Raw genomic sequence first — 25,446 nt, forward strand, 5'->3', positions numbered from 1 at the left:
GTCTCTCTGTATCTGAGAGTGTGTCAGGGTGTCTCTGTATCTGAGAGTGTGTCAGGGTGTCTCTCTGTATCTGAGAGTGTGTCAGGGTGTCTCTGTATCTGAGAGTGTGTCAGGGTGTCTCTGTATCTGAGAGTGTGTCAGGTGTCTCTCTGTATCTGAGAGTGTGTCAGGGTGTGTCTCTGTATCTGAGAGTGTGTCAGGGTGTGCTCTGTATCTGAGAGTGTGTCAGGGTGTCTCTGTATCTGAGAGTGTGTCAGGGTGTTTCTGAGAGGTGTCAGGGTGTCTCTGTATCTGAGAGTGTGTCAGGGTGTGTCTCTGTATCTGAGAGTGTGTCAGGGTGTCTCTGTATCTGAGAGTGTGTCAGGGTGTCTCTGTATCTGAGAGTGTGTCAGGGTGTCTCTCTGTATCTGAGAGTGTGTCAGGGTGTCTCTCTGTATCTGAGAGTGTGTCAGGGTGTCTCTGTATCTGAGAGTGTGTCAGGGTGTCTCTGTATCTGAGAGTGTGTCAGGGTGTCTCTGTATCTGAGAGTGTGTCAGGGTGTCTCTGTATCTGAGAGTGTGTCAGGGTGTCTCTGTATCTGAGAGTGTGTCAGGGTGTCTCTGTATCTGAGAGTGTGTCAGGGTGTCTCTGTATCTGAGAGTGTGTCAGGGTGTCTCTGTATCTGAGAGTGTGTCAGGGTGTCCTCTGTATCTGAGAGTGTGTCAGGGTGTCTCTGTATCTGAGAGTGTGTCAGGGTGTCTCTGTATCTGAGAGTGTGTCAGGGTGTGTCTCTGTATCTGAGAGTGTGTCAGGGTGTCTCTGTATCTGAGAGTGTGTCAGGGTGTGTCTCTGTATCTGAGAGTGTGTCAGGGTGTCTCTGTATCTGAGAGTGTGTCAGGGTGTGTCTCTGTATCTGAGAGTGTGTCAGGGTGTCTCTGTATCTGAGAGTGTGTCAGGGTGTCTCTGTATCTGAGAGGTCAGGTCTGTATCTGAGAGTGTGTCAGGGTGTCTCTGTATCTGAGAGTGTGTCAGGGTGTCTCTGTATCTGAGAGTGTGTCAGGGTGTGTCTGTATCTGAGAGTGTGTCAGGGTGTCTCTGTATCTGAGAGTGTGTCAGGGTGTGTCTCTGTATCTGAGAGTGTGTCAGGGTGTCTCTGTATCTGAGAGTGTGTCAGGGTGTCTCTGTATCTGAGAGTGTGTCAGGGTGTCTCTGTATCTGAGAGTGTGTCAGGGTGTCTCTGTATCTGAGAGTGTGTCAGGGTGTCTCTGTATCTGAGAGTGTGTCAGGGTGTCTCTGTATCTGAGAGTGTGTCAGGGTGTCTCTGTATCTGAGAGTGTGTCAGGGTGTCTCTGTATCTGAGAGTGTGTCAGGGTGTCTCTGTATCTGAGAGTGTGTCAGGGTGTCTCTGTATCTGAGAGTGTGTCAGGGTGTCTCTGTATCTGAGAGTGTGTCAGGGTGTCTCTGTATCTGAGAGTGTGTCAGGGTGTCTCTCTGTATCTGAGAGTGTGTCAGGGGTGTCTCTGTATCTGAGAGTGTGTCAGGGTGTCTCTGTATCTGAGAGTGTGTCAGGGTGTCTCTGTATCTAAGAGTGTGTCAGGGGGTGTCTCCCCTATGTCAGCTGTGAGTGTGTCAGAGTATTTCAGAGTGTGTAAGAATCTGCCAGAACTTATCTCACCTGTTTGAGCTGTGAGTGTGTCAGTGTGTGACTCATGTGTCTGAGCTGTGAGTGTGTCAGTGTATGACGCATGTGTCTGAGCTGTGAGTGTGTCAGAGTGTGTCTCACCTGTATGAGCTGTGAGTGTGTCAGTGTGTGACTCATGTGTCTGAGCTGTGAGTGTGTCAGTGTGTGATGCATGTGTCTGAGCTGTGAGTGTGTCAGAGTGTGTCTCACCTGTATGAGCTGTGAGTGTGTCAGTGTGTGACTCATGTGTCTGAGCTGTGAGTGTGTCAGTGTGTGACTCATGTGTCTGAGCTGTGAGTGTGTCAGAGTGTGTCTCACCTGTATGAGCTGTGAGTGTGTAAGAGTATTTCAGAATGTGTAAGGGCATGTCAGGGTGATTCTCACCTGCCTGAGTTGTGAGTGTGTCAGAGTATTTCAGAGTGCACAAGAGTGTGTCAGAGTATTTCAGAGTGTGTAAGAGTGTGTCTCACCTGTATGAGCTGTGTGTGTGTAAGAGTGTGTCTCACCTGTATGAGCTGTGAGTGTGTCAGAGTATTTCAGAGTGTGTAAGGGTGTGTCAGGGTGATTCTCACCTGCCTGAGCTGTGAGTGTGTCTGTGTATTACAGAGTGTGTAAGAGTGTGTCAGACTGTGTTTGACCTGTTTCAGCTGTGAGTGTGTCAGGGTGTGTCACACCTGCATCAGCTGTAAGTGTGTCAGGGGTGTCACACCTGTATCAACTGTAAGTGTGTCAGGGTGTGACTCACCTGTTTCAGCTGTGAGTGTGTCAGGGTGTGACTCATCCTCATCAGCTGTGAGTGTGTCTCACCTGTATCAGCTGTGAGTGTGTCAGGGTGTGACTCATCCTCATCAGCTGTGAGTGTGTCTCACCTGTATCAGCTGTGAGTGTGCCAGGTATTTCATAGTGTGTAAGAGTGTGTCAGGGGGTGTCTCCCCTGTATCAACTGTAAGTGTGTCAGGATGTGCCTCAACTTTATCAGCTGTGAGTGTGTCAGGGTGTCAGAGTGTGACTCACCTGTATGAGCTGAGTGTGTCAGAGTGTGACTCGCCTGTGTGAGCAGTGAGTGTGTCAGAGTGTCAGAGTTTGACTCACCTGTATCAGCTGTGAGTGTGTTAGAGTGTGTCAGAGTGTGACTCGCCTGTATGAGTGTGTCACAGTGTGTCACAGTGTGTCTCACCTGTATCAGCTGTGAGTGTGTTAGAGTGTGTCAGAGTGTGACTCGCCTGTGTGAGCAGTGAGTGTGTCAGAGTTTGACTCACCTGTATCAGCTGTGAGTGTGGGATTCCTGCATCCACATCCAGGCTTGCTGATACCAACTGCACCGGGAAGAATAGCTGTTCAAGGAAGAGAAATGTGACAATTTAATCCCGTTTGACAAATCTCCCTCTCGCCCAGGCCATCTGATACAATGATTTTCAAGATTCACAGAATACCATTCAGGCCATTGTGTCTGTTGTGCTAGCTCTATATAAAAACCATTTACAGAGTGTCATTCTCCTGCATCATCCCCGTAGCCCTGCACGTTCCTCCCTTTCAATACCCTCCTGTGTCCCGGAATATTTAATATTCAGTCCTGCCCTTCTTTGAGCCAGGCCTCCATTGTAATCCTGACATCGTGGTCCCATGTGGCGGTCTGTGTCTGTAATTCCTGAATGTGGACCTGGCGGGAAACAGGAATGTTTCAGAGTCTCGAGATTCCAGTTTGGTTTCACTGTTGATTCTGCAGCCTGGATGGAAGGATCTGACTAACTCTCTTAAAAAGATCGAACTAATCTTCTTCAGAAGGCTACTGTGGGGATGACCCCTCTCCAGAAGGTCAAGGTGTGGTTCTCTTGAGCCTGAAGTCAAACCATGAACTGAAAGCAAAGTTTGATGTGAAATAAAGTTTCTCTCCAGAAAGATGTGGTGCTGAATGTGAACCTTGAGCTGAAGGCCCAATTTGACAAGAAATGAAGTGCTGGATTCTCTGTTTCTGAGACTAAGCGTGGGATTCTCAGATTGCTGATGCCGAAATCGTATTCATTGATTGGCCGGAGAATCCGTTTTTAAGGCGAAATCGGTGGTGGCCCTGTTTTTTGGATGCTCCACCCCCTCCAAAACGACATCAGTGCTGAGTACGCTACACGCCATTGGGACGGCCTCAGGACGTCACGTGAAGGCCCTCCCCCGATAAACCGTACTGATGGGTAGACTTCCTGAGCCGTGGATCACTTGTGGTCTGAGGTTTCATCAACCTCACGTGGCAGCTGCGGACTGTGTCCAGCGGCCCGCCACAGTCGGCCGGGGGGGGGGGGGGGAGCTGGGGGGACTGGTAGAGGGGTGGTCCTGGGGTGGAAAGGGGGGTTACAGGGGGGCACAATCTACAGGCCGGGTCTGCACGCGGCTGATGCCATGTTGAATGGCGCGGCCGCAGTGGCAATTCTCCGTCCGTGTCTGTAGGTGAAGTCGGAGGCTTTACGTGACGCAGCTGCTAGCCCCCCACCAGGCGGAGCATCGGGCAGGGGTGGTGCCGGCTTTTTGGTCATAAGACTAGACATAGCTCCGGACATAGCCTCAGAATTGGAGAATCCAGCCCAAAGTGTTGACACCGCACCTGGAACACAAACGATTCCAATAAGAATCGATGTGGGATTGGTCGGGTCCGTGAGTGACACTCAGGAGGCTGACAAGCTGCAGCCACAGAGAAACACTGCACTCCCCACACACACCATCCCAGCCAAGATGATGGCAGCGAGGAGAGCGGCCCCGAGATTCACCGCGTACAGCTGGAAACCCTCCTGGATGCGGTGAAGGAGAGACGGTTGACTCTGTGCCCCAGCCTGGGAAATAGTTGCCAGCCGCTGCCATTCACCCTGCCTGGGTGTAGGTGCCAGCCGCTGCCATTCACCCTGCCTGGGTGTAGGTGCCAGCCGCTGCCATTCACCCTGCCTGGGTGTAGGTGCCAGACGCTGCCATTCACCCTGCCTGGGTGTAGGTGGCAGCCGCTGCCATTCACCCTGCCTGGGTGTAGGTGGCTGACGCTGCCATTCACCCTGCCTGGGTGTAGGTGGCTGACGCTGCCATTCACCCTGCCTGGGTGTAGGTGCCAGACGCTGCCATTCACCCTGCCTGGGTGTAGGTGGCAGAGGTGGTCAGCTCCACCAGCAACACCATCCGGACCGGCCAGCAGTGCCAGAAGAAACCGCACGCCCTCCTCAGGGCGGCCAGGGTGAGTAGGCAGCGCTGTGCCCCTGGCACCAGCCCCTGTCCCACACACCTGTAACCTGACCCCCCCCCCCCCCCCCCCCCCCCCACAACCTGGAGGATGGCCAACCCCACCCTGCACCGCATGCCAGCACCCATACCAGCCACCATGGCCAGGTGCCCTGGCCACTGAAGCCTCCAGCTTACCCACCCCTGGGCTGTATGTGTCAGACTGTCTAACACTCTTGTTTTCTGTTGCCCCACCCCAAGGAGAGGGTCACTCATAGCCGTCGGGAACAGGAGAAAACTGGAGGGGGACCGCGGACCGGCAGCAGGGCAGAGGGTCACTGAACGTGGTCGGCGGTGTGGAGGAAAGGGAGGGTGCCGGGGTGGAGGTCGGCCGAGGACAAGGAAGTGAGACCCTGCTGAGTTGCGGTTCCACGTGACACGTATATCAAACCCCCCACACCACCCTCACCAACTCCCACTCGACTATTACCCTCCTCCCCACACCACCCTCATGCTTAACCCCACACCATCCGGACCCCCACCACCTCACTCCCCCGACCCACTGTCTAATCATGTGTCTTGTCTTGTCTTGCAGGACGTGCTGGTGATGCGGTATGGCCAAGTTCAACCAAGGGCCCACCAGGCGTCGGCACTCCTCAGAAGTGCTGCCCCACTGCAGAGGAAGCAGGGGATCAGCAAAGCTCACCCCAACCAGAGGGCACCTGCACCGTGACCTTTACAGTCCTCCCTGGTTCTCTGCCTGTCTCAGGGCAGCAGCCTCAACAGTGACTGCCACCCCTCCGGATCACCAGCTGTCCCCTCCGGATCACCAGCTGTCCCCTCCTGGTAAGGCTGGTAGCACTGACTGCCTCTGGCACCACTCCACAGGCAGTGTTCAGGAGGGTGGGCTTGAGTCTGCGCCCCACCCTGGGGAAGAGGGTGTCCCTCCGCTGGCCTGGAGCTGTGGGTCAACCTCAGGGGACAGGTCTTCTGTGAGCCACCTTGGTGGCTGCAGTGAGTGTGTGGTAAGTGGTAGAAGACTGAGGGGTGATCTTATTGAAACATGGAAGATCCTGCAGGGATTTGATGGGGTGGATTCTGAGAGGATGTTTCCCCTTGTGGGAGGAACTAGAATTAGGGGGACAGCGTTTACAAATCCGGGGTCCCCTATTTATGATGGAGATGAGAGGACATGTCTTCTCTCGGTGGCTCGTAACCCTTTGGAACTCTCATCCCTGGAAAGTGGTGAAGGCAGTGTGCTTAAATATTTTTAAGGCAGGGATAGATTCCTGACTAACAAGGGAGTGAAAGGTTATCTGGTGTAGGTGGAAGGTACAGTTGACGTTGAAATCAGATCAACCACAATCTTATTGAATGGCGGAGCAGGCTCGAGGGGCTGAATGGCTTCCTCCTAATTAAGGTGTGCAGATGCAACACACAGCTGGGCAGAAAGCTAGGATATATAGCTCCAGGATATATAACTATAGGATATACAGCTATAGGGTAGAGAGCTATAGGATATACAGCTATAGGGTAGAGAGCTATAGGGTATACAGCTATAGGGTAGAGAGCTATAGGATATACAGCTATAGGGTATAGAGCTATAGGATATACAGCTATAGGGTAGAGAGCTATAGGATATACAGCTATAGGGTAGAGAGCTATAGGATATACAGCTATAGGGTAGAGAGCTATAGGATATACAGCTATAGGGTAGAGAGCTATAGGATATATAGCTTAGGCACATAGCGAGCTTCCAGAACTGATAAATGTTTCAACCAGTGAGAAGTCAACAAGGAATTAGATAAAATTTACAGCCCAACAGGTCTGTGCTAGTGTTTGTGTTCTACAGAAACCTCCTCCTGGTGTTTGTGTTCTACAGAAACCGCCTCCTGGTGTTTGGTTTCTACAGAAACCGCCTCCTGGTGTTTGTGTTCTACAGAAACCGCCTCCTGGTGTTTGTGTTCTACAGAAACCGCCTCCTGGTGTTTGTGTTCTACAGAAACCGCCTCCTGGTGTTTGTGTTCTACAGAAACCGCCTCCTGGGTTTTGTGTTCTACAGAAACCTCCTCCTGGTGTTTGTGTTCTACAGAAACCTCCTCCTGGTGTTTGTGTTCTACAGAAACCTCCTCCTGGTGTTTGTGTTCTACAGAAACCTCCTCCTGGTGTTTGTGTTCTACAGAAACCGCCTCCTGGTGTTTGTGTTCTACAGAAACCGCCTCCTGGTGTTTGTGTTCTACAGAAACCGCCTCCTGGTGTTTGTGTTCTACAGAAACCTCCTCCTGGTGTTTGTGTTCTACAGAAACCTCCTCCTGGTGTTTGTGTTCTACAGAAACCGCCTCCTGGTGTTTGTGTTCTACAGAAACCTCCTCCTGGTGTTTGTGTTCTACAGAAACCGCCTCCTGGTGTTTGTGTTCTACAGAAACCTCCTCCTGGTGTTTGTGTTCTACAGAAACCGCCTCCTGGTGTTTGTGTTCTACAGAAACTGTCTCCTGGTGTTTGTGTTCTACAGAAACCTCCTCCTGGTGTTTGTGTTCTACAGAATTCAGACATAACATTTATTTAAAGAGTCAGATTTGTTTCAAACTTAGCAGCAATTTGAAATCAAATCCTCTCACTATTGCAATTGGGGCCACAACTTCAAACTGCTAAGGAGTTAATTAAAGGTTGCCTAGGTTTTGAAAAGATCTCCACTGACTGGGTGCTTTGCTGTCAGTAGCTGAAATGCCCCACACTCACACTCGGTCTTTGAGAAAAGTTTACCTCAATGATGATATCAAAGTGGTCCCATACCCATACTAACAAAGCACTGATTTAGAGTGTCCAAGTTAAAAACAAACCCGATCTCAGTAACTTTCAAACAGATCTTACCTCAGGATTCCTGAAGAATTCGTATTTTGCGTAATGCTTTCTGAAGATGAATCTGCTTCCACTCTTAATTTGCCAGGTTTCCTGCACCTCTATCAATGACTCATGATCCTCTAGACATCTTTCTGGGACAGACAGAGAGTCAGAAACAAGTTGCATGTATTAGTCATGGGGTGAAAAGCAAGGCGGGAGTTAGCCAGCATCACCTCACCTTCCAGATAAATCCTACAACTCCTGATCACCTAGGGACCCAAACACTTTGGCAACAAATACAAAGTTTGTATCCTCACAGTTTCATTGAACAATCCATTTGAGCAGAGGTGGAGGGAAAGGCGAATGCAGGTTTATTTGGGGAAATGTCCTCATCCGATACTAAATGGGAGTGTCAGGCCTGTACTCGGCTCTGCTGAGCAACATGATTTATTCTTAGCTGGGGAAAAAAATCTAGATTGTCCTTGAATCAAAATCCTGTGGATATACTGTGAGGCAACAGTGTTTGCGCAGAGTCTGGGGTGAGAATGTGTGTGTGTTTATGCCCAGACTCACTTTCTGAGGGCACAATCTCAGACTGGCACTTGTCATGTCAGAGTACCTTTAAGAAATGGGTGTTTATAAATGGGTGTGTATATAAGTATCTGTAGTGAGAGTACCTTCAGGAAATGGGTGTTTATAATTGCAGTGATGTCAGAGTGGGTGGAGCTGGGCTGTCAGTCAGCTTTTTACTTTCGTTTTAGGCTGTTTGCTGCAGGGTGTGTTTTAGTTTCGTTTTCCGTGTTGGAGCTGAAGCCAGACAGAGCAGGTGTACTGCTGTTCTCTCTGCCATCAAAAGACTATCTCTTGATCATTTGGTGAATTCAGAATTATAAATGTTTTCAGTAGTGACTTTAACCTGATGTGCTTCTGTTAAAGATTTTGCTTTTAAGTCGTATGGATGTTAAAAAGGTTAACTTAAAGGTTTACTTAGTGTTATAGTCTTTGGGGGTTGTATTTGAATTAATGGTTGCTAAGATGTTCACTGTATGGTTTAAAATGGTTAACTTGAGTTCATAGAATAAACTTTGTTTTGCTTTAAAAAATACTTTTCCATTTCTGCTGTACCACACCTGTAGAGTGGGCCGTGTGCTCCCCATACCACAATCTATTAAAGGTTGAGGGTCAGGTGAACTCCATGATACACTTTGGGGTTCTCTAAACCCTGGCCCATCACACACTGGAATCCTGTATACTGACTGTCCCATGTCTGAGACAGAGGCTGAGTCGCATCAGGATATTCAGTCATGTGGATCATCACCGCTGTACTTTTATTTTAAATGCACTGAGCAGGAGCACAGGTGGAATACAGCCCTTTCCGTACCGGCCGCCCCGAACAGGCGCCGGAATGTGGCGACTAGGGGCTTTTCACAGTAACTTCACTGAAGCCTACTTGTGACAATAAGCGATTATTATTATTTGTCCCAGTTTTATTTAGGTGGGGAGAGGGGGGGGGGTTAATGGTGTCATACTGGTAATGTCACTGGCCCAGTAACCTGGAGGCCCAGGCTAACATGAGTTCAAATCCCACCATGGCCGATGGTGGAATTTTAATTCAATTCATAAATCTGGAATATAAAAGCTCGTCTCAGTAACGGTGACCATTGTCGGAAGGAAATCTGCCTTCTACCTGGCCTGGTCTGGCCTACATACAATTCCAGAACCACAGCAATGTGCTTGACTCTCAACTACCCACTGAAATGGCCCAGAAACCACGTGGTTCACTGAAATGGCCCAGAAACCACGTGGTTCACTGAAATGGCCCAGAAACCACGTGGTTCACTGAAATGGCCCAGAAACCACGTGGTTCAAGCACAATTAGGGACGGGCAACAAATTCTGACCTTGCCAGCAATGCCCACATCCTCATGTGAGGGGCGAAGGTGAGGATGAGGGATGAGGTCTACCCAGTTGCTGTGGTTACCACAGTACGGTGGGCAGCACGGTAGCATTGTCGTTAGCACAATCGCTTCACAGCTCCAGGGTCCCAGGTTCGATTCCCGGCTGGGTCACTGTCTGTGTGGAGTCTGCACGTCCTCCCCGTGTCTGCGTGGGTTTCCTCCGGGTGCTCTGGTTTCCTCCCACAGTCCAAAGATGTGCAGGTTAGGTGGATTGGCCATGATAAATTGCCCTTAATGTCCAAAATTGCCCTTAGTGTTGGGTAGGGTTACTGGGTTATGGGGATAGGGTGGAGGTGTTGACCTTGGATAGGGGGCTCTTTCCAGGAGCCGGTGCAGACTCGATGGGCCGAATGGCCTCCTTCTGCACTGTAAATTCTATGATTACCCAGTTGCTGTAGTTACCTAGTGCAGTGTTGGAGTGAACCTCCACTATGGTCCAGTTCTCCTCATCGAGACAGCGATTCGTCTCCACTAGCAAGTGGCAAATGTCCCGTGCTTTTACTGTAGCCGTGATTTCAAGTGACTTCTTCATTCCATCTTCACTGAAGATAGTAATAACCTGTGTTATGGAGAGAGAGAGAATAGAAGGATAGTGAGAGAATGGAGAAGTCTAACAGGATTTTCCTGAAATTTGAGTGACATCAGCGGGATTAGCCTTGGGCAGGAGTTTTCAGGTGGAATATCCAGTCACGGAGGAACATTGAGCCTGACTTTTACCTCTGCAGCTTTGTGTTTCTCTACACATGCTGTCAACCAACCTGTACATGACCCTTGCTGCCAAACCACTCCTGTTGGCAGCTTGCCAAGGAGAGTGTTCAGATTACAATTGTCTCCTTGTTAACATACAGACATTAAAGATGTGTGGCTAAGGGTCTGACGAAGGAATTAAGAGAAACTTTGATGTATTGTCTGACACATTGCAATCCAAGAGCCATAAATGTGGAGCAAAAACAGCAAATACTGGTCAATCTCAGCAGGTCTGACAGCGTCTGTGGAGAGAGAAGGGAGCTAACGTTTCCAGTCTGGGAGACTCATTGTCAAAGCAGTGGAGATTTGACTTTGACTGATGTATTTGCCTTTGATTCTGTGCACTGGCTGCATGTGTATATAATATTTTAATTTTTAAAAGAAATCTGGGGTCCACTCATCAGAATTCACAGCGTTCACCGTGCCGAGGTCCTAGGTTCAATCCCGGCTCTGGGTCACTGTCCGTGTGGAGTTTGCACATTCTCCCCGTGTCTGCGTGGGTTTCACCCCCACAACCCAAAAATGTGTAGAGTAGGTGGATTGGCCACGCTAAATTGCCCCTTAATTGGAAAAATATATATAATTGGGTAGTCTAAATTTATAAAAAAAATAATTCACAGCATCACTGTAACCGCGGAGACGAGACAGTTTGGCGTAGCTTAGGCAGGTGAAACACGTCAGCCGTAACGATTGTTATCAGACAAACAGACCATGGTTGTGCCTTTGTCACACTGAAGCAGACATTGACAGATGAGTCTGTACAAGAGCCAGATTATGTTTCTGTGCAGATAGAGGCCATGAAACTAATTGTTGATCAGAGAGCAGTTTCACATTGTTAGGTAGCTCATGTTGCAGACTTTCCACTCTCAGTGGCTGATCAGCAGATGCAATGTGGAAATTAATTCCAAAGAATTTACACACAGGAACAGGCCATTCATAGATTTCATAGAATTTACAGTCCAGAAGGAGGCCATTCGGCCCATCGAGTCTGCACCGGCCCTTGGAAAGAGCACCCTACTCAACTCCATAGCCCCACCCTCCCCATAACCCATCAACCCCACCCAACCTTTTGTTTTGACCACAAAGGGCAATTTAGCACAGCCAATTCACCCAACCCGCACATCTTTGGACTGTGGGAGGAAACCGCAGCACCCGGAGGAAACCCACGCAGACACGGGGAGAACATGCAGACTCCGTCCGCACAGACAGTGACCCAAGCTGGGAATCGAACCTGGGACCCTGGAGCTGTGAAGCAACTGTGCTAACCACTATGCTACCGTGCTGTCCCACCTGCTCCACGTCAGTGCTTGTGTTCCATACAAGGCTCCTCCGACGTCTCTTCACCTCACCCTGTCAGCAGGTCCTTTTATTTCTTCCTCCTCGTGTACTTGGCCAGCTTTCCCTTACATTTATTGATATGCTATTCACTTCACCCACTCCCAGTATAAGTGCCACATTCTCATCACTCTTTGGGTAAATATGGTCCTCCGGAATTCCCTATTGAATTTATTAGTGATTATCTGATTTTGATGATCCGTAATTCTAATTTCCCCTTACAGGTGGAAACATCTTCTCCTCGTCCATTCAGTCAAAACCCTTTCAGAATTGTAAAGGTCTCTTTCAAGTCATCCCTTAACCCTCTCGTTTCTTGTGGAGGGAAGAACCCCACTCTTTCTCCGATAGATACAAGATCGCAGTTCCAATACTGTTCTGGTTAATATTATTTTCACCTTCTCCAGTCCCCCTATCTCTAAATGGATTTTCTAATATGGAGATGAGAGCCGGTCACAGTCTACCCAGTGTGGGATAAGCAAGGTGCAATCTTCCTCCATCCCTGTAGTAAAGATGGCATCCATCTGTTTCAGGAGATGATGAACTGTGCCAAAGGTGTATGTAACCTTTGTATTGAATGTTGTCTGTTGTGGTTGGAGAGGCTGATTTGTGACTGGCAGCCCCTTCCACACAGCTGGAACAGTTGAATAGCGTTGGTCCAAGGACGACTGGTGATATCCTTACCACAGGCTCTCTTTGCTGCCATATGGTCATTGCTTTGGTTCCCTGATTTTTCCACACCCTTTCTGACTGCTTGTCGCCAGGCACTCTGGTCAGTGAGGGTTTTCCACGACTTGACTCCCTGCAGTGAAATGCTCCTTATAATTACAGTAATTGATAGGACTCCACGGGGTTGGGGTACAGCTGACAATTCTGGTTGCACATAGTCCCATAGTTCTCAAGGTTTCAGTGAGTCACTTCCTGCCTCTATTAGCCTATTTACACTGCTACAATCAAATGCCTAAAACACCCACCCAGACAGTCCTCCATTGCCCCTAACCAATTGGAAGGCAAACATTACACATGGAAACATACATAGAAAATAGAAGCAGGAGAGGCCATTCAGCCCTTCCAGCCTGCTCCGCCATTCATTATGATCATGGCTGATCATCAAGTTCAATACCCTGAAGCCGCCTTCCCCCCTTTTCCCTTGTTCCCTTTAGCCTCAAGAGCTGTATCTAATTCCTTCTTGAAATTACACAATTATTTTCTGTGATAGTGAATTCCACAGATTCACCACTCTCTGGGTGAAGAAATTCCTCATCACCTCCACCCCTCAGCCTGTCAAATCACGCTGAAGCCATTCTGTATCCTCCTCACAGCTCACCCTCCCAACCAACTTTCTATCATCTGAGAATTTGGAGATAATGGGCGGGATTCTCCGATCGCTGACGCCAAAATCGTGTTCGGCAATCGGCCAGAGACTCCCCGTTTACGCTGGAATCGGGGGCGGGGCTGTTTTCCGATGCGCCGCCCCCTCAAAAACAGCGTGCGCGGGGAGTACACCTGAGGCCCTCCCCCGATGCTCTGCCCCTGATGGGCCGAGTCCCCGACAGCGTGGGGCGTGTGCTCACACCGTTCGGGGATGGTCGTGTGCCCAGACGGATCCTGCGGACATAGCCGCAGAATCGGGAAATCCATCCCAATACATTTAGTTCCCTTGTCCAAGTCATTAATATATAATGTGAACAGTTGGGGTCCCAGCCCTGATCCCTGTGGTACCCCACTAATCACTGCCTGCCAATCAGAAAAAGACCCAATTATTCCAACTTTTTGCATCCTATCTACTAACCAGCTTTCATTCAATCTCAAGGCACTACCCACAATCCCATGCGCTTTAACTTTATATATTAACCTGCTATGTGAGACCTTGTTGAAAGCCTTCTGAAAGTCTAAATAAATCACATACACCAGTTCTCCCTGGTCAACTCTACTGGTTACATCTTCAAAGAATTCGAGTAGATTTGTCGAGCATGATTTCCCTTTCATAAATCCATGCTGACTTTGTCTGATTATACCACTGCTTTCCAAATGCTGTGCTATGAAATCCTTGATAATGGACTCTAGCAACTTCCCTAATCTCGACGTCAGGCTCACTGGTCTATAGTTCCCTGTTTTCTTTCTTCCTCCCTTTTTAAATAGCGGGGTTACATTGGCTACCCTCCAATCTGTAGAAATCATTCCAGAGTCCAAAGAATTTTTAAAAATGACCACCAACGGATCGACTATTTCCAGGGCCACTTCCTGAAGTTCTCTGGGATGAAGATTATGGGGCCCTGGAGATTTATCCATCTTCAATCTCATTAATTTCCCCCAAACCATTTCTTTACCAATACTAATTTCCTTCAGCTCCTCACTGAAACTTGTGTTTCTCAGAATTTCCGGTATCTTCCTTTGTGAAGACTGAAGCAAAGTACAAATTTAGTTCCTCAGCAATTTCTTTGTCCCCTTTATGATTTCGCTAGTTTAGGGCAGCACGGTGGCGCAGTGGTTAGCACTGCAGTCTCGCGGCGCCGAGGTCCCAGGATCGATCCCGGCTCTGGGTCACTGTGGAGTTTGCACATTCTCCCCGTGTCTGCGTGGGTTTCGCCCCCACAACCCAAAGATGTGCAAGGTAGGTGGATTGAACACGCTAAATTGGCCCTTAATTGGAAAAAATGAATTGGGTACTCTAAATTTTTTTTTATAAATGATTTTGCTAGTTTCCAGCCAATCTCATATACAAACTCCAAAACATAGGACTCCTCCCTCTGCAACTGGATACTCGATTTCCTGCCTACAGACCAGAATGAGTAAAGATAAACGACACCTCTTCCATCATAGTCTCAATACCGGGACCCCATAAGGCTGCGTATTTAGCTCCCTACTATACTCCCTGTACACACATGACATTATGGCAAAATACAGCTCAAACTCCATCTACAAGTTTGCTGATGACTGAACCACAGTGGGTCGGATCTCGAACAACAATGAGTCAGAATACGGGAGGGATGCTAGTTGCATGTTATAACGACAACAATATCTTCCTTTATGTCAGCAAAACTAAAGAGCTGGTCATTGACTTCAGGAAGCAAAGTACTGTACACACCCCTGTCTGCATCAACAGGGCCGAGGTGGAGATGGTTGACAGCTTCAAATTCCTAGGTGTGCACATCACCAAAAATCTGTCCTGGTCCATTCATGTCAACATTAGGACCAAGAAAGCACAACAGCGCCTTCCCTTCCTCAGGAAACTAAGGAAATTCGGCATGTCCACATTAACTCTTACCGACTTTTACAGATGCACCTGGAAAGCATCCTATCTGGCTGCATCACAGCCTGGTATGGCAACTGCTCGACCCAAGACTGCGAGAGACTACACAGAGTCGTGAATACAGTCTAGCCCATCACGCAAAACCACCTCCCATCCATTGACGCTGTCTACACCTCCCACTGCCTGGGGAAAGCGGGCAGCATAATCAAAGACCCCTCCCACCCGGCTTACTCACTCTTCCAACTTCTTCCATCGGGCAGGAGATACAGCAGTCTGGGAACACGCACAAACAGACTCAAAAACAGCTTCTTCCCCGCTGTCACCAGACTCCTAAATGACCCTCTTATTGACTGAACTGATTTTTTTACACATCTTCTCTACTGAGTAGTACTACACTCCATATGCTTCACCCGTTGTCTGAGTCTACGTATTTACATTGTGTATTTATCGTATGTCCTATGTTTATTAATGTATGGAACGATCTGCCTGGACTGTACGCGTGTATGCAGAACAATACTTTTCACTGTACCTCAGTACACATGACAATAAATCTAAATCTAACTGTACATCAATTTTCAATCAATATTTTTCTCTTTAAATACCTACAGAAACGTTTACAGTCAGTTTTTATGCTCCCCGCTAGCTTACTTTCATATTGTATTTTCTCCCTTTTAATCAATCCCTTGGTCTGCCTTTGCTGAATTTTAAACTGTTCCCAATCCTCAGGTCTATTGCTTTTCCTTGTAATTTGTATGTCTCTTCTTTGAATCTAATACTATCTCTAATTTCCTTTGTAAACCATGGCTTGGCCACAGTTCCCTTTCTACTCTTGCACCAAATAGGAATAAACAACTATTGGAGTTCACCTATTTGTTCCTTGAATGCCTGCCATTGCCTGTCCACTGTCCTGCCTTTCAGTAATGTTTCCCAGCCCATCATTGCCAGCTCACACCTCATACCATCATCGTTACCCTTATTGAGGTTCAGGACCCTGAACTACCTCACTATCCACCTTGATAAAGAATTCTACCATATTACGGTCACTCATCCCCAAGGGTTCTCTCACAACTAGATTGTTAACGAATCCTTTCTCATCGCACAATACCCAGTCCAAGACGGCCTGTTCCCTTGTTGGTTCCTCAATGTATTGGTCCAGAAAACCATCCCGCACACACTCCAGAGATTCCTCCTCTAATGTACTGTGACTAATTTGACTCACCAAATCTATATACAGATTAAAGTCACCCATAATCACAGATGTTCCTTTATCCCATTCATCCCTGATTTCCTGTTGAATGATACTCCCAACATTGCCACTGCAGTTTGGGGTCTGTATACCACCCCTACGAATGTATTTTGCCCCTTTGTGTTTCTTAACTCGACCCAGACAGATTTCACATAATCTATACTAATATATTTCCTCAATATTGTATCAATATCTTCTTTAATCAACAATGCAACTCCACCACCTTTTCCTTTCTGTCTGTCCTTCCTAAAAACTTAATAGCCCTCAATGTTTAGTTCCCATCCTTGGTCATCTTGGTGCCATGTCTCCGTAATCCCAACTATATCATACCTCTTTGTATCTATCTGCGCAACTAATTCATCCATTTTATTTCAATGCTTTGTGCGTACAGGTACAAAACCTTAAGGTTAGTCCTTTTAACGTTCCTTGTCCTGTCCCTACTATTTTATACAGTATCATTATGTCTTATAGGCTCTTGATACCTCTGCCTACCACTTTGCTCATTAGCCTTATTATCTTTTTCTCGTGTTCTTGATTCCCTCTCCTCTGAATCCTTACATAGGTTCCCACCACCCTGCCATATTAGTCTAAACCCTCCCCAAACGCTCTAGCAAGTCTCTCTTCCCCCCCTCCCCCCACCCCTGCCAGCCCCAAGGACATCAGTCCCGCTCCTGCCCAGGTGTATCCCATCCAGCTTGCACAGGTCCCACCTGCAGTGATATGATGGTTGTATTGTAATTCACCGACTGGCCACTAAGAATCTCATTAGTGTTTCAGTGAATGTTAGAGTCAGGTGACCTCAGTCTGACTAGGGAGCTGGGAGAGAGAGATTGCTTGCGGATGTTCATACTGTTATTCATCTGTTGTTTTGTATATATTTGACCCACAGTTAATGTTAACAAATCATTTCTTGCTTTAGCTAGAAGTGTTCTTGTAATAAATCAGGCCATCCAACAAGACCTTTACACCACTCCCAGAGCCAGTCCCAATTATCCTATTGAATGATTCTTTCCTGCTTTTCCAAACTTTATTTTTTTAATGAATGAAAGTATTCAAAGAAAATTGAAAAAGATTTTCCAGCTCTTCCCGACAGCGGAATGTTCCTGTCCTGCCAAAGGTGACCCTTTGCAGTGGGTTCCCCGGTGGTGTAGTGGGTTAGCCACACAAAAGCTCAGAGACTTTGTCGAGAGAGCAACATCCCATTGGTGGCTACTGGCTCGCCTCATCCACTGTGACAAAACCCACCATGGGACCGGAAAATCCCAACCACTGGTTTTGAAAGATCCAATGGGGCTGATTTAGCTCACTGGGCTAAATCGCTGGCTTTTAAAGCAGACCAAGCAGGCCAGCAGCACGGTTCGATTCCCGTATCAGCCTCCCCGGACAGGCGCCGGAATGTGGCGACTAGGGGCTTTTCACAGTAACTTCATTGAAGCCTACTCGTGACAATAAGCGATTTTCATTTTTCATTTCATTCTCTTTGGCGTTTGCTCTCTGCAGAATTCTCGGGTTTAATCCTGGGGATTAATTTTGGAGATTAATCCTCAACTTTTGGAGATTCCTTGAGATTCAATCATGAGGGGTTGGCAACAGCAGACTGGGACCTATGTACCTGTTAAATACAGATAGACTGGAGGGAGAGGGGAGAATCGAATCTGTAAAACTCTGCTCCTGACTGTACCTGCTCCTGCCTCTCACACAGTGAAATAGACTCACATTCACTCTGATTGAAATGATAGTCCTAGGGCTGAATAAATTGAGATAATCTGAGGGTGAACAGAAACTTAATTATCAAGATGTTCAAAGTTCAGCAGTGGCCAGGTGAGTGTTTATGTTCCCAGGTGTTGATTGTTGCACCACATACCTGACACAGGTAGGGAAATACCTGTTTTCATAGCTGCCATGTCCCAGTGCTTCCCTGGCCAGGAAATATGACAAAACAGAAAAGACACAGCCTCATGTCTCTCCCTCACTCCACTCAAACCTGCCAGAGGGCCAGAGTAAGGACTGTAACTTTGAGACATTGGGCTATGCAGTCAGCTGTTTACATTAGGTTCTCTTACCTCAGCACTAAAACTATTTATAGTGGCCATAAATCATGGCGCATGACCTGTGTCTAGACATATTTAATGTCACTTGGCAACCACAAACAGGCTGCAAATGGTAGGTCTGGATTTGACCTTTCAGGCATAACTTTGGCAGCTATTAAGACGATGACATCACTGACAAAGAGCCAGGGCTTTAACACACCGGGCTCCTTGATAATTGACAATAATGTAAAACGGATCTGAATCGCCAAATGTACACAGCCGTCTCCACTATCGTTCCAATGACACGATTGATAATGTTATTGGAGACGGCGTATAATAGGCAGCTCAACCTGATACAAGCAGTAACCCATATGATCACATGATCCTCACGAATAACAAAGGCCCTTTGGCCCGTCTTAATACAGAGAAACTCTGCACTCCCCCCCCCCCCCCCCCCCCCGCCCCAATCTGTTTGCCCAATGTTATTAACTTCTTTCTGGGAATTAGGTCCAAGGGTCTGACTTTCACCGACCTTTGTCCTTAGGGTGGGGTTGGGAGCCTTCCCGTCCCTGTTTACCCTCAGGAAAACTGTGCCTGGGCAGCACGGTAGCACTGCAGCCTCATGGCGCTGAGGTCCCAGGTTCGACCCCGGCTCTGGGTCACTGTCCATGTGGAGTTTCCATATTCTCTCCGTGTCTGCGTGGGTTTCGCCCCCACAACCCAAAGATGTGCAGGGTAGGTGGATTGGCCACGCTAAATTGTCCCTTAATTGGAAAAAATTAATTGGGTACTCTAAATTTAAAAAAAAAAGGAAAACTGTGCCTCTAACTCCACGCCCAGCGATATCAGTTCCAATACCTGGGATTTTGGGTAGCACAAGTGGTTAGCATTGTGGCTTTACAACGCCAGGGTCCCAGGTTCAATTCCCCGCTGGGTCACTGTCTGTGGGGAGTCTGCACGTTCTCCCCATGGCTGCGTGGGTTTCCTCCGGGTGCTCCGGTTTCCTCCCACGGTCCAAAGACGTGCCGGCTAGGTGGATTGGCCCTTAGTGACCAAAAAGGTTAGGAGGGATTATTGGGTTAAGGGGATAGGGTGGAAGTGAGGGCTTAAGTGGGTCGGTGCAGACCCGATGGGCCGAATGGCCTCCTTCTGCACTGTATGTTCTATGTTCTAATACGCACAAGAATCAAAGACCCCCTCCCCTTCCCAATGATATCCCACCACCTTCCCCATGGCACCTTATTCCCTCTTCCAAGTAAAAATCAACTTGGATTGTATAGCACCTTTAACATAATATTGTTAAGATAATTGCTTCATGATGATATGATTACAAATATCATTTTTAAAATTTAGAGTATCCAATTATTTTTTCCAATTAATGGACAATTTAGCCAATTCACCTACCCTGCACATCTTTGGGTTGTGGGAGTGAAACCCACGCAAACACGGGGAGAATATCCGTGACCCAGAGCCAGGATCGAAACCGGAACCTCGGTGCTGTGAGGGAGCAGTGCTAACCACTGTGCCACCGTGCCGCCCTTTGATTGCAAATATCTTAGTGCGACACCTTAAAAATTCAGACCAAGGTCAAGCAAGGCAGTGTGATTGGCCCCCCTCTGCCCCCCTCCCTCAAGCCGCTATGCCATTTCCAATCTACTGGACAATGACTATTCACCTCAAATAAGATCAATCATACTCTGGTCTCAGCATCAAATGAGGTCTAGATGAAAAAATCTTTAACTTCAGTTGCATTTGTACCAAAACTAACCTGCCCACTGTGGAAATACATGACCGACAGTTTGGGTGATTGTAGCATCATCCACTCTACACCCTGGGTTTCTTCAATTCTTTGTGGAAAAGACTAAACCTATCCTTGAATGTTGCTGAAACAAAACTCCTCGATTTTAATGAGCAGGCTGCCGGCGATAGGAAGAACATAGATTTTAATTACAGTTACACAAAGTCTGCCCACGGCAGTAACTATTTATACTTCCCATTCCCCGTTGGGACAACCAAGCTGCCGGTCCCTGTTCAGGCCGGTTTTGTGCCTGATCTTTCAAACCCGGCTGGATGGGCCTCTGCCCACCACTGAGGAAGCTCTGATTCCACGGGCCCCAGGGGAGAATAATTATAGTTTCCCTGTCAGCCTGGTGGGGGTTATTGCATCCTCCGCCCCTCCCTCCCCACGAGCCCGAACTTTCCCCTCTGCAAGCATGCCATCTTCAACACTCAGTTACTGCTGCTTTTGGATATGTGTGGGGGGGGGGGTTCCTCTGCAATCTGGGGGGGGGGGTTCCTCTGCAATCTGGGGGGGGGGGGGGGGTTCCTCTGCAATCTGCCATAGAACAGCATGTGGTGGAGCTTCGCCTATTGGGGATCTTTCAGTGTCCATGCTCGTATCTGTACGGCCATCACCGGCAGAATGTTCATAAAGTTCAAAGTCATCCACCACTAGGGTAGACGGGGGGGCTCACAGACAACAGAAGACACTGAGGGCATCAGCGTGGGCTATCTGGTCCCTGGACGATGTTGAAAGGTGTATTCATACACTGCCAACAATCGAGGCCAGCTCTGAATTAGGCCAAGGTTATGGGGAGAATTCCCTTGTCCTCCTTAAACAGACCCCGCAGTGGCTTGTGGTCAGTGATTATAAATCATAGAATCATGGAATTTACAGTGCAGAAGGAGGCCATTCGGCCCATTCAGTCTGCACCGGCCCTTGGAAAGAGCACCCCATTTAAGCCCAAGAAGATTATGAAGATGATTCGCCCGTAAATGAAATGAAATGAAATGAAAATAGCTTATTGTCACGAGTAGGCTTCAATGAAGTTTCTGTGACAAGCCCCTAGTCGCCACATTCCGGCACCTGTTCGGGGAGGCTGTTACAGGAATCGAACCGTGCTGCTGGCCTGCTTGGTCTGCTTTCAAAGCCAGCAATTTAGCCCAGTGTGCTAAACAGCTAAACATACTGATTAAATATTTTCATGGCGAATATCACTGCCAAACCTTCTTTTTCTACCTGGGCAGAGCGGCTCTCTACATCTGTCAGAGTTCTGGATGTGACTGTTATGGGCGCTCTGCCATTGTCCCATCTATGGGACAGCACCGCCCCAATGCCGTATGGAGATATAGAGAAATACAGCACAGAACAGGCCCTTCGGCCCACGATGTTGTGCTGAACTTTTGTCCTAGGTTAATCATAGAATTTTGGACACTAAGGGCAATTTATCATGGCCAATCCACCCAACCTGCACATCATTGGACTGTGGGAGGAAACCGGAGCACCCGGAGGAAACCCACGCAGACACGGGGAGGATGTGCAGATTCCCAATGCGTCACAAGTGAGGACGACCGGCCAGGATGGATCATAGCGGGCATAGCGGGCGAGCAGTAGGGAGGATGACATCCCCATCTTCACTCCTGCCAAAGCCACCTCCTGTGAAGTTCCCCAGTCCCACTTCTGCTTCTTCCTTAACGATGCGAAGGGGTGCGAGCAGGTGGCCATGTTTGGAATGAATTTCCCTGGAATAATTTACAAATCCTACAAATGATCTTAATTCCGTAGCATTCTGCGGAGTCGGGGCCACTTTCATGGCTGAACCTTCTCCTCCACAAGGTGCCGCCGTCTTTACCCACCCAATACCCCAAAATGTCACAGTCTTTGCTCGAAAATCGCACTTGCCTTACTTCAGGCAGGCGCCTACCTGGGAGAATCGTCTGAGGACCCCCCCCTGGATTATCCACCAACTCCTTTTCGGTGGCCCCCATAATAAACCGGTCATTTAATACATTGTCACTTTGGGTAGACCCCGGAGGATGCCTTCTATCACCCTTTGAAAGATTGCAGGGGCTGAAGAGAGGCGAGGTATTCGAATAGCCCCCTGTGGGTATTTATGGTCACATACTTGCACGCTGTGATGTACAGGTCTAACTGCAGATATGCGTGGTTCATGTCCAGCATCCTTCAGCCAGTTTTTCACATACGTCCTCCACACGAGGGGAACAGTCCATGCGCGATGCCATGTTTACAGTTAGTTTATCATTCCCAAAGAGGCGGACGGACGTGCCTGTCACTGGGACCACAGGTGTGGCCCTCTCTGAAAATTGCATGTGACATATGATGCCCAAAATTTCCACTTGCCGCAACTCAACATTCACCTTGGCCTGGCAATGTTCTATCTAATTCCACTTTCCAGCTCTTGGTCTGTAGCCCTGTCGGTAACAGCATCTCAAGCATAAACCTGGGGCGAAATTCTCCGACCCCCCGCAGGGTCGGGGAATCGCCCGGGGCCGGCACAAATCCCGCCCGCGCCGTGGCCGGAATTCTCCGCCACCCGGGAATTGGCGGGGACGGGAATTGCGCCGCGCCGATCGGCGAGCCCCCTGCGGCGATTCTCCGGCCCGCGATGGGCCGAAGTCCCGCCGCTGAGAGGCCAATCCCGCCGCCGTGGTTTCAACCACCTCTGGTGGCGGCGGGATTGGCGGCGCGAGCGGGCCCCCGGGGTCCTGGGGGGGCGCGGGGCGATCGGACCCCGGGGGTTGCCCCCACGGTGGCCAGGCCCGCGATCGGGGCCCACCGATCGGCGGGCGGGCCTGTGCCGTGGGGGCACTCTTTTTCTTCCGCCGCCACAGCCTCCACCACGGCGGAGGCGGAAGAGACCCCCCTACCGGGCATGCGCCGGTGGTGACGTCAGCGGCAGCTGACGCACCGGCGCATGCGCGAACCGGCGAAGGCCATTCGGCCAGCCCCAAAGCCGGCCGGCCAGCGTCAAAGGCCATTGGGGCCGGTTTTGGCGCCAATCGGCTTGGCGCCAACCACTCTGGTGCGGGCCTAGCCCCCAAAGGTGCGGAGAATTCCGCACCTTTAGGGAGGCCCGATGCCGGAGTGGTTGGTGCCACTCCGCTACGCCGGGACCCCCCGCCCCGCCGGGTAGGGGAGAATCCCGGCCCTGGTGTTCATGATTAATGAGGGGATCAGGGGTTATGAGGAGAAGGCAGGAGAATGGGGATGAGGAACATGTCAGTCATGATTGAATGGCGCAAAAGACTCGATGGGCTGAATGGCCTAATTCTGCTCCTACATCTTATGGTCTTACGATCTTTCCCAACAAAATTTGGCACCGAACCAGAAATTGAGGTTGGGACACATGGTAAAGTCAATTTAAGGAGCATCTTAAAGGAGGTGAGATGTAGTGAGAAGGAAATTTCATTACTTTCTGCTGAGTGTAACTAATCTGATTAAGGTTGAGGTGGATGGGAATCCAGAATGTGCTGTCAGTGCTGACAGTGATGCTCTGTACACAGGAGCATCACTCAATCACACCCACGCAATGACAAGAAGCACCAACACGTTTGATTGGGGGAACTGTGCAGGGACATATATCCACACTTGGAATGTGTGAGCCGATGTTTTAATGCTCCCACTTCTGACAGACACGCTAATTATAAACCCACAATGTCCTGCAGCTAGAGGCAGTTCCACCACGTTGTGGTTTTATCACTGTTGAAACTGAACTCAATAGCAGGTTGTGGTGCTGTGTCTCCGCCTTGGTATCAGGGTGGCTCAGTACTTGAAAACTTTTGTGTTATTTATGAACTTAAAAATGTACCAATTTTTCACAACCGCTGACTGTGAGCTATTAGCGATGTCAGGAGTTTCTCACCTGCCCTGCTACACCTTTCACCCTGGCCTAAAAGCTGGGGGTCAGGGGTCAGAGGTCAGAAATCCAGAAGAGGCACCAATAGTCCTGAGTCTTCCGAGCCACTGTGATAGGGAAGGACCCTTAATTCTTCAGGGTTCTTTAGTGGCTCTGTCAAAGAAAATTACACCAAGGGGATGTTGTTCAGGGCAGTCAAAGGTCGGAGTGAGAGCATTCCATCGCCTACACTCTCCAACCTGACTTCATCAAATGGTCTGCTGCTTGCACAAAGTCCCATCAGCCCTGTGCTCACTGACCCACAGGTCTGGCAAAGTCTCCATTTATCCTGGAGAGGAGTAACAGGGGTTCTGGGTGAGGACAGATGTTTCAGAGCATTGTGGGCCTGACAAAGCTATCAGGGATTAGGAGGTGTGAGGTCATGGAGTGATTGGAAAATGAGGATGAGACGTTTAAAATCAAGGAGTTGTTTAACTGGGAGTCAGTGAGCACCGAGGTGATAGGGGAAATGGGACTTTGTCCGAGTTGGGACATAGGCAGCAGAGTTTGGGATGAACTTCTGTTTGGGTAGAATGTGGGCGGCTGGGCAGGAGCACATTGGAATAGTCGAATCTCGAGGCAACAAAGACAAAACTCAGCTGTATGGAAGCTCAGGAGGCCTGAGAGGGTACGTCCGCAAGAGGTTTAATTCAAAAACAAACGGAAAGGCTGCATTGTGGCTCACAGCTCCAAACAGGACGACCGTTACAGCCGGTCCCAGTGCGGGCCGGCTTTTATAAGGCGATTTCCATAGCCCCAGCCAATGGGCCTCTGCCCCCCAGCGGGGGGGCGGGGGGGGGGGGGGGGGGGGGGTGTTGGTGCTTGGTTTCCACGAGTCCGATTAGGAGAACGGTCTCCCTTTGGGTCTTCTGAAAATGAAAATCGCTTATTGTCACGAGTAGGCTTCAATGAAGTTACTGTGAAAAGCCCCTAGTTGCCACATTCCGGCACCTGTCCGGGGAGGCTGGTACGGGAATTGAACCATGCTGCTGGCCTGCTTGGTCTGCTTTAAAAGCCAGCGATTTAGCTGAGTGAGCTAAACCAGCCCCTGTAGGTTATTACATCCCTTCCCCCAAAGTCCAAATGTCCCTCGGTAGCTGGTTGCAGAAGGCCGTCTCCTTTGCCATTTTGCCCATGGATGTGCTTCTTGCAACTGTGGGGCTGGGTCATGGGGGCGTCTCTCGTGTTGGGGGGCATCTTTTTCACAGCGAGCATTGAGAGGGTCCTGTCAGAGCTCCATATCCGACTGTAATTCCTCAGAAAGTGCTGAGGAGTCCGTGTCCATATCAGATGCCAGGTTATCCACTTCCTGCTGGCCTGGGTACAGGTCTCTGGTTTGAGGATGGCAGATTTGGGGGGAGGCGGGGAAGGGGGGCGTCAAGAAACGATTCAGCTGGTCTGATTTCTATCTCAGTCTTGACAATCTCAGAGATTGACTCTATTCTCTTCACCCGGGATCCGCTGGACACCATCCCAGAAATTCCGAGCATGG

At 49.1% G+C, this 25,446-nt stretch overlaps 1 protein-coding gene across 1 annotated transcript in view; it reads right to left on the reverse strand.

The window, feature by feature from the left end:
• LOC119954471 (growth factor receptor-bound protein 7-like) overlaps positions 1–25,446 on the reverse strand; it is a 119,254-nt gene that overhangs the window by 54,936 nt on the left and 38,872 nt on the right. Inside the window, exons 4-6 of the mRNA XM_038779730.1 lie at positions 10,053–10,209; positions 7,724–7,845; positions 2,920–2,994 (exon numbers count right to left, since the gene is read on the reverse strand). Coding sequence (XP_038635658.1) covers positions 2,920–2,994; positions 7,724–7,845; positions 10,053–10,209 — 354 coding nt within the window. The remainder of the gene's footprint in view (positions 1–2,919; positions 2,995–7,723; positions 7,846–10,052; positions 10,210–25,446) is intronic.

The sequence above is a fragment of the Scyliorhinus canicula genome, chromosome 19 (genome assembly GCF_902713615.1).
Source record: "Scyliorhinus canicula chromosome 19, sScyCan1.1, whole genome shotgun sequence".
Lineage (NCBI taxonomy): Eukaryota > Metazoa > Chordata > Chondrichthyes > Carcharhiniformes > Scyliorhinidae > Scyliorhinus > Scyliorhinus canicula.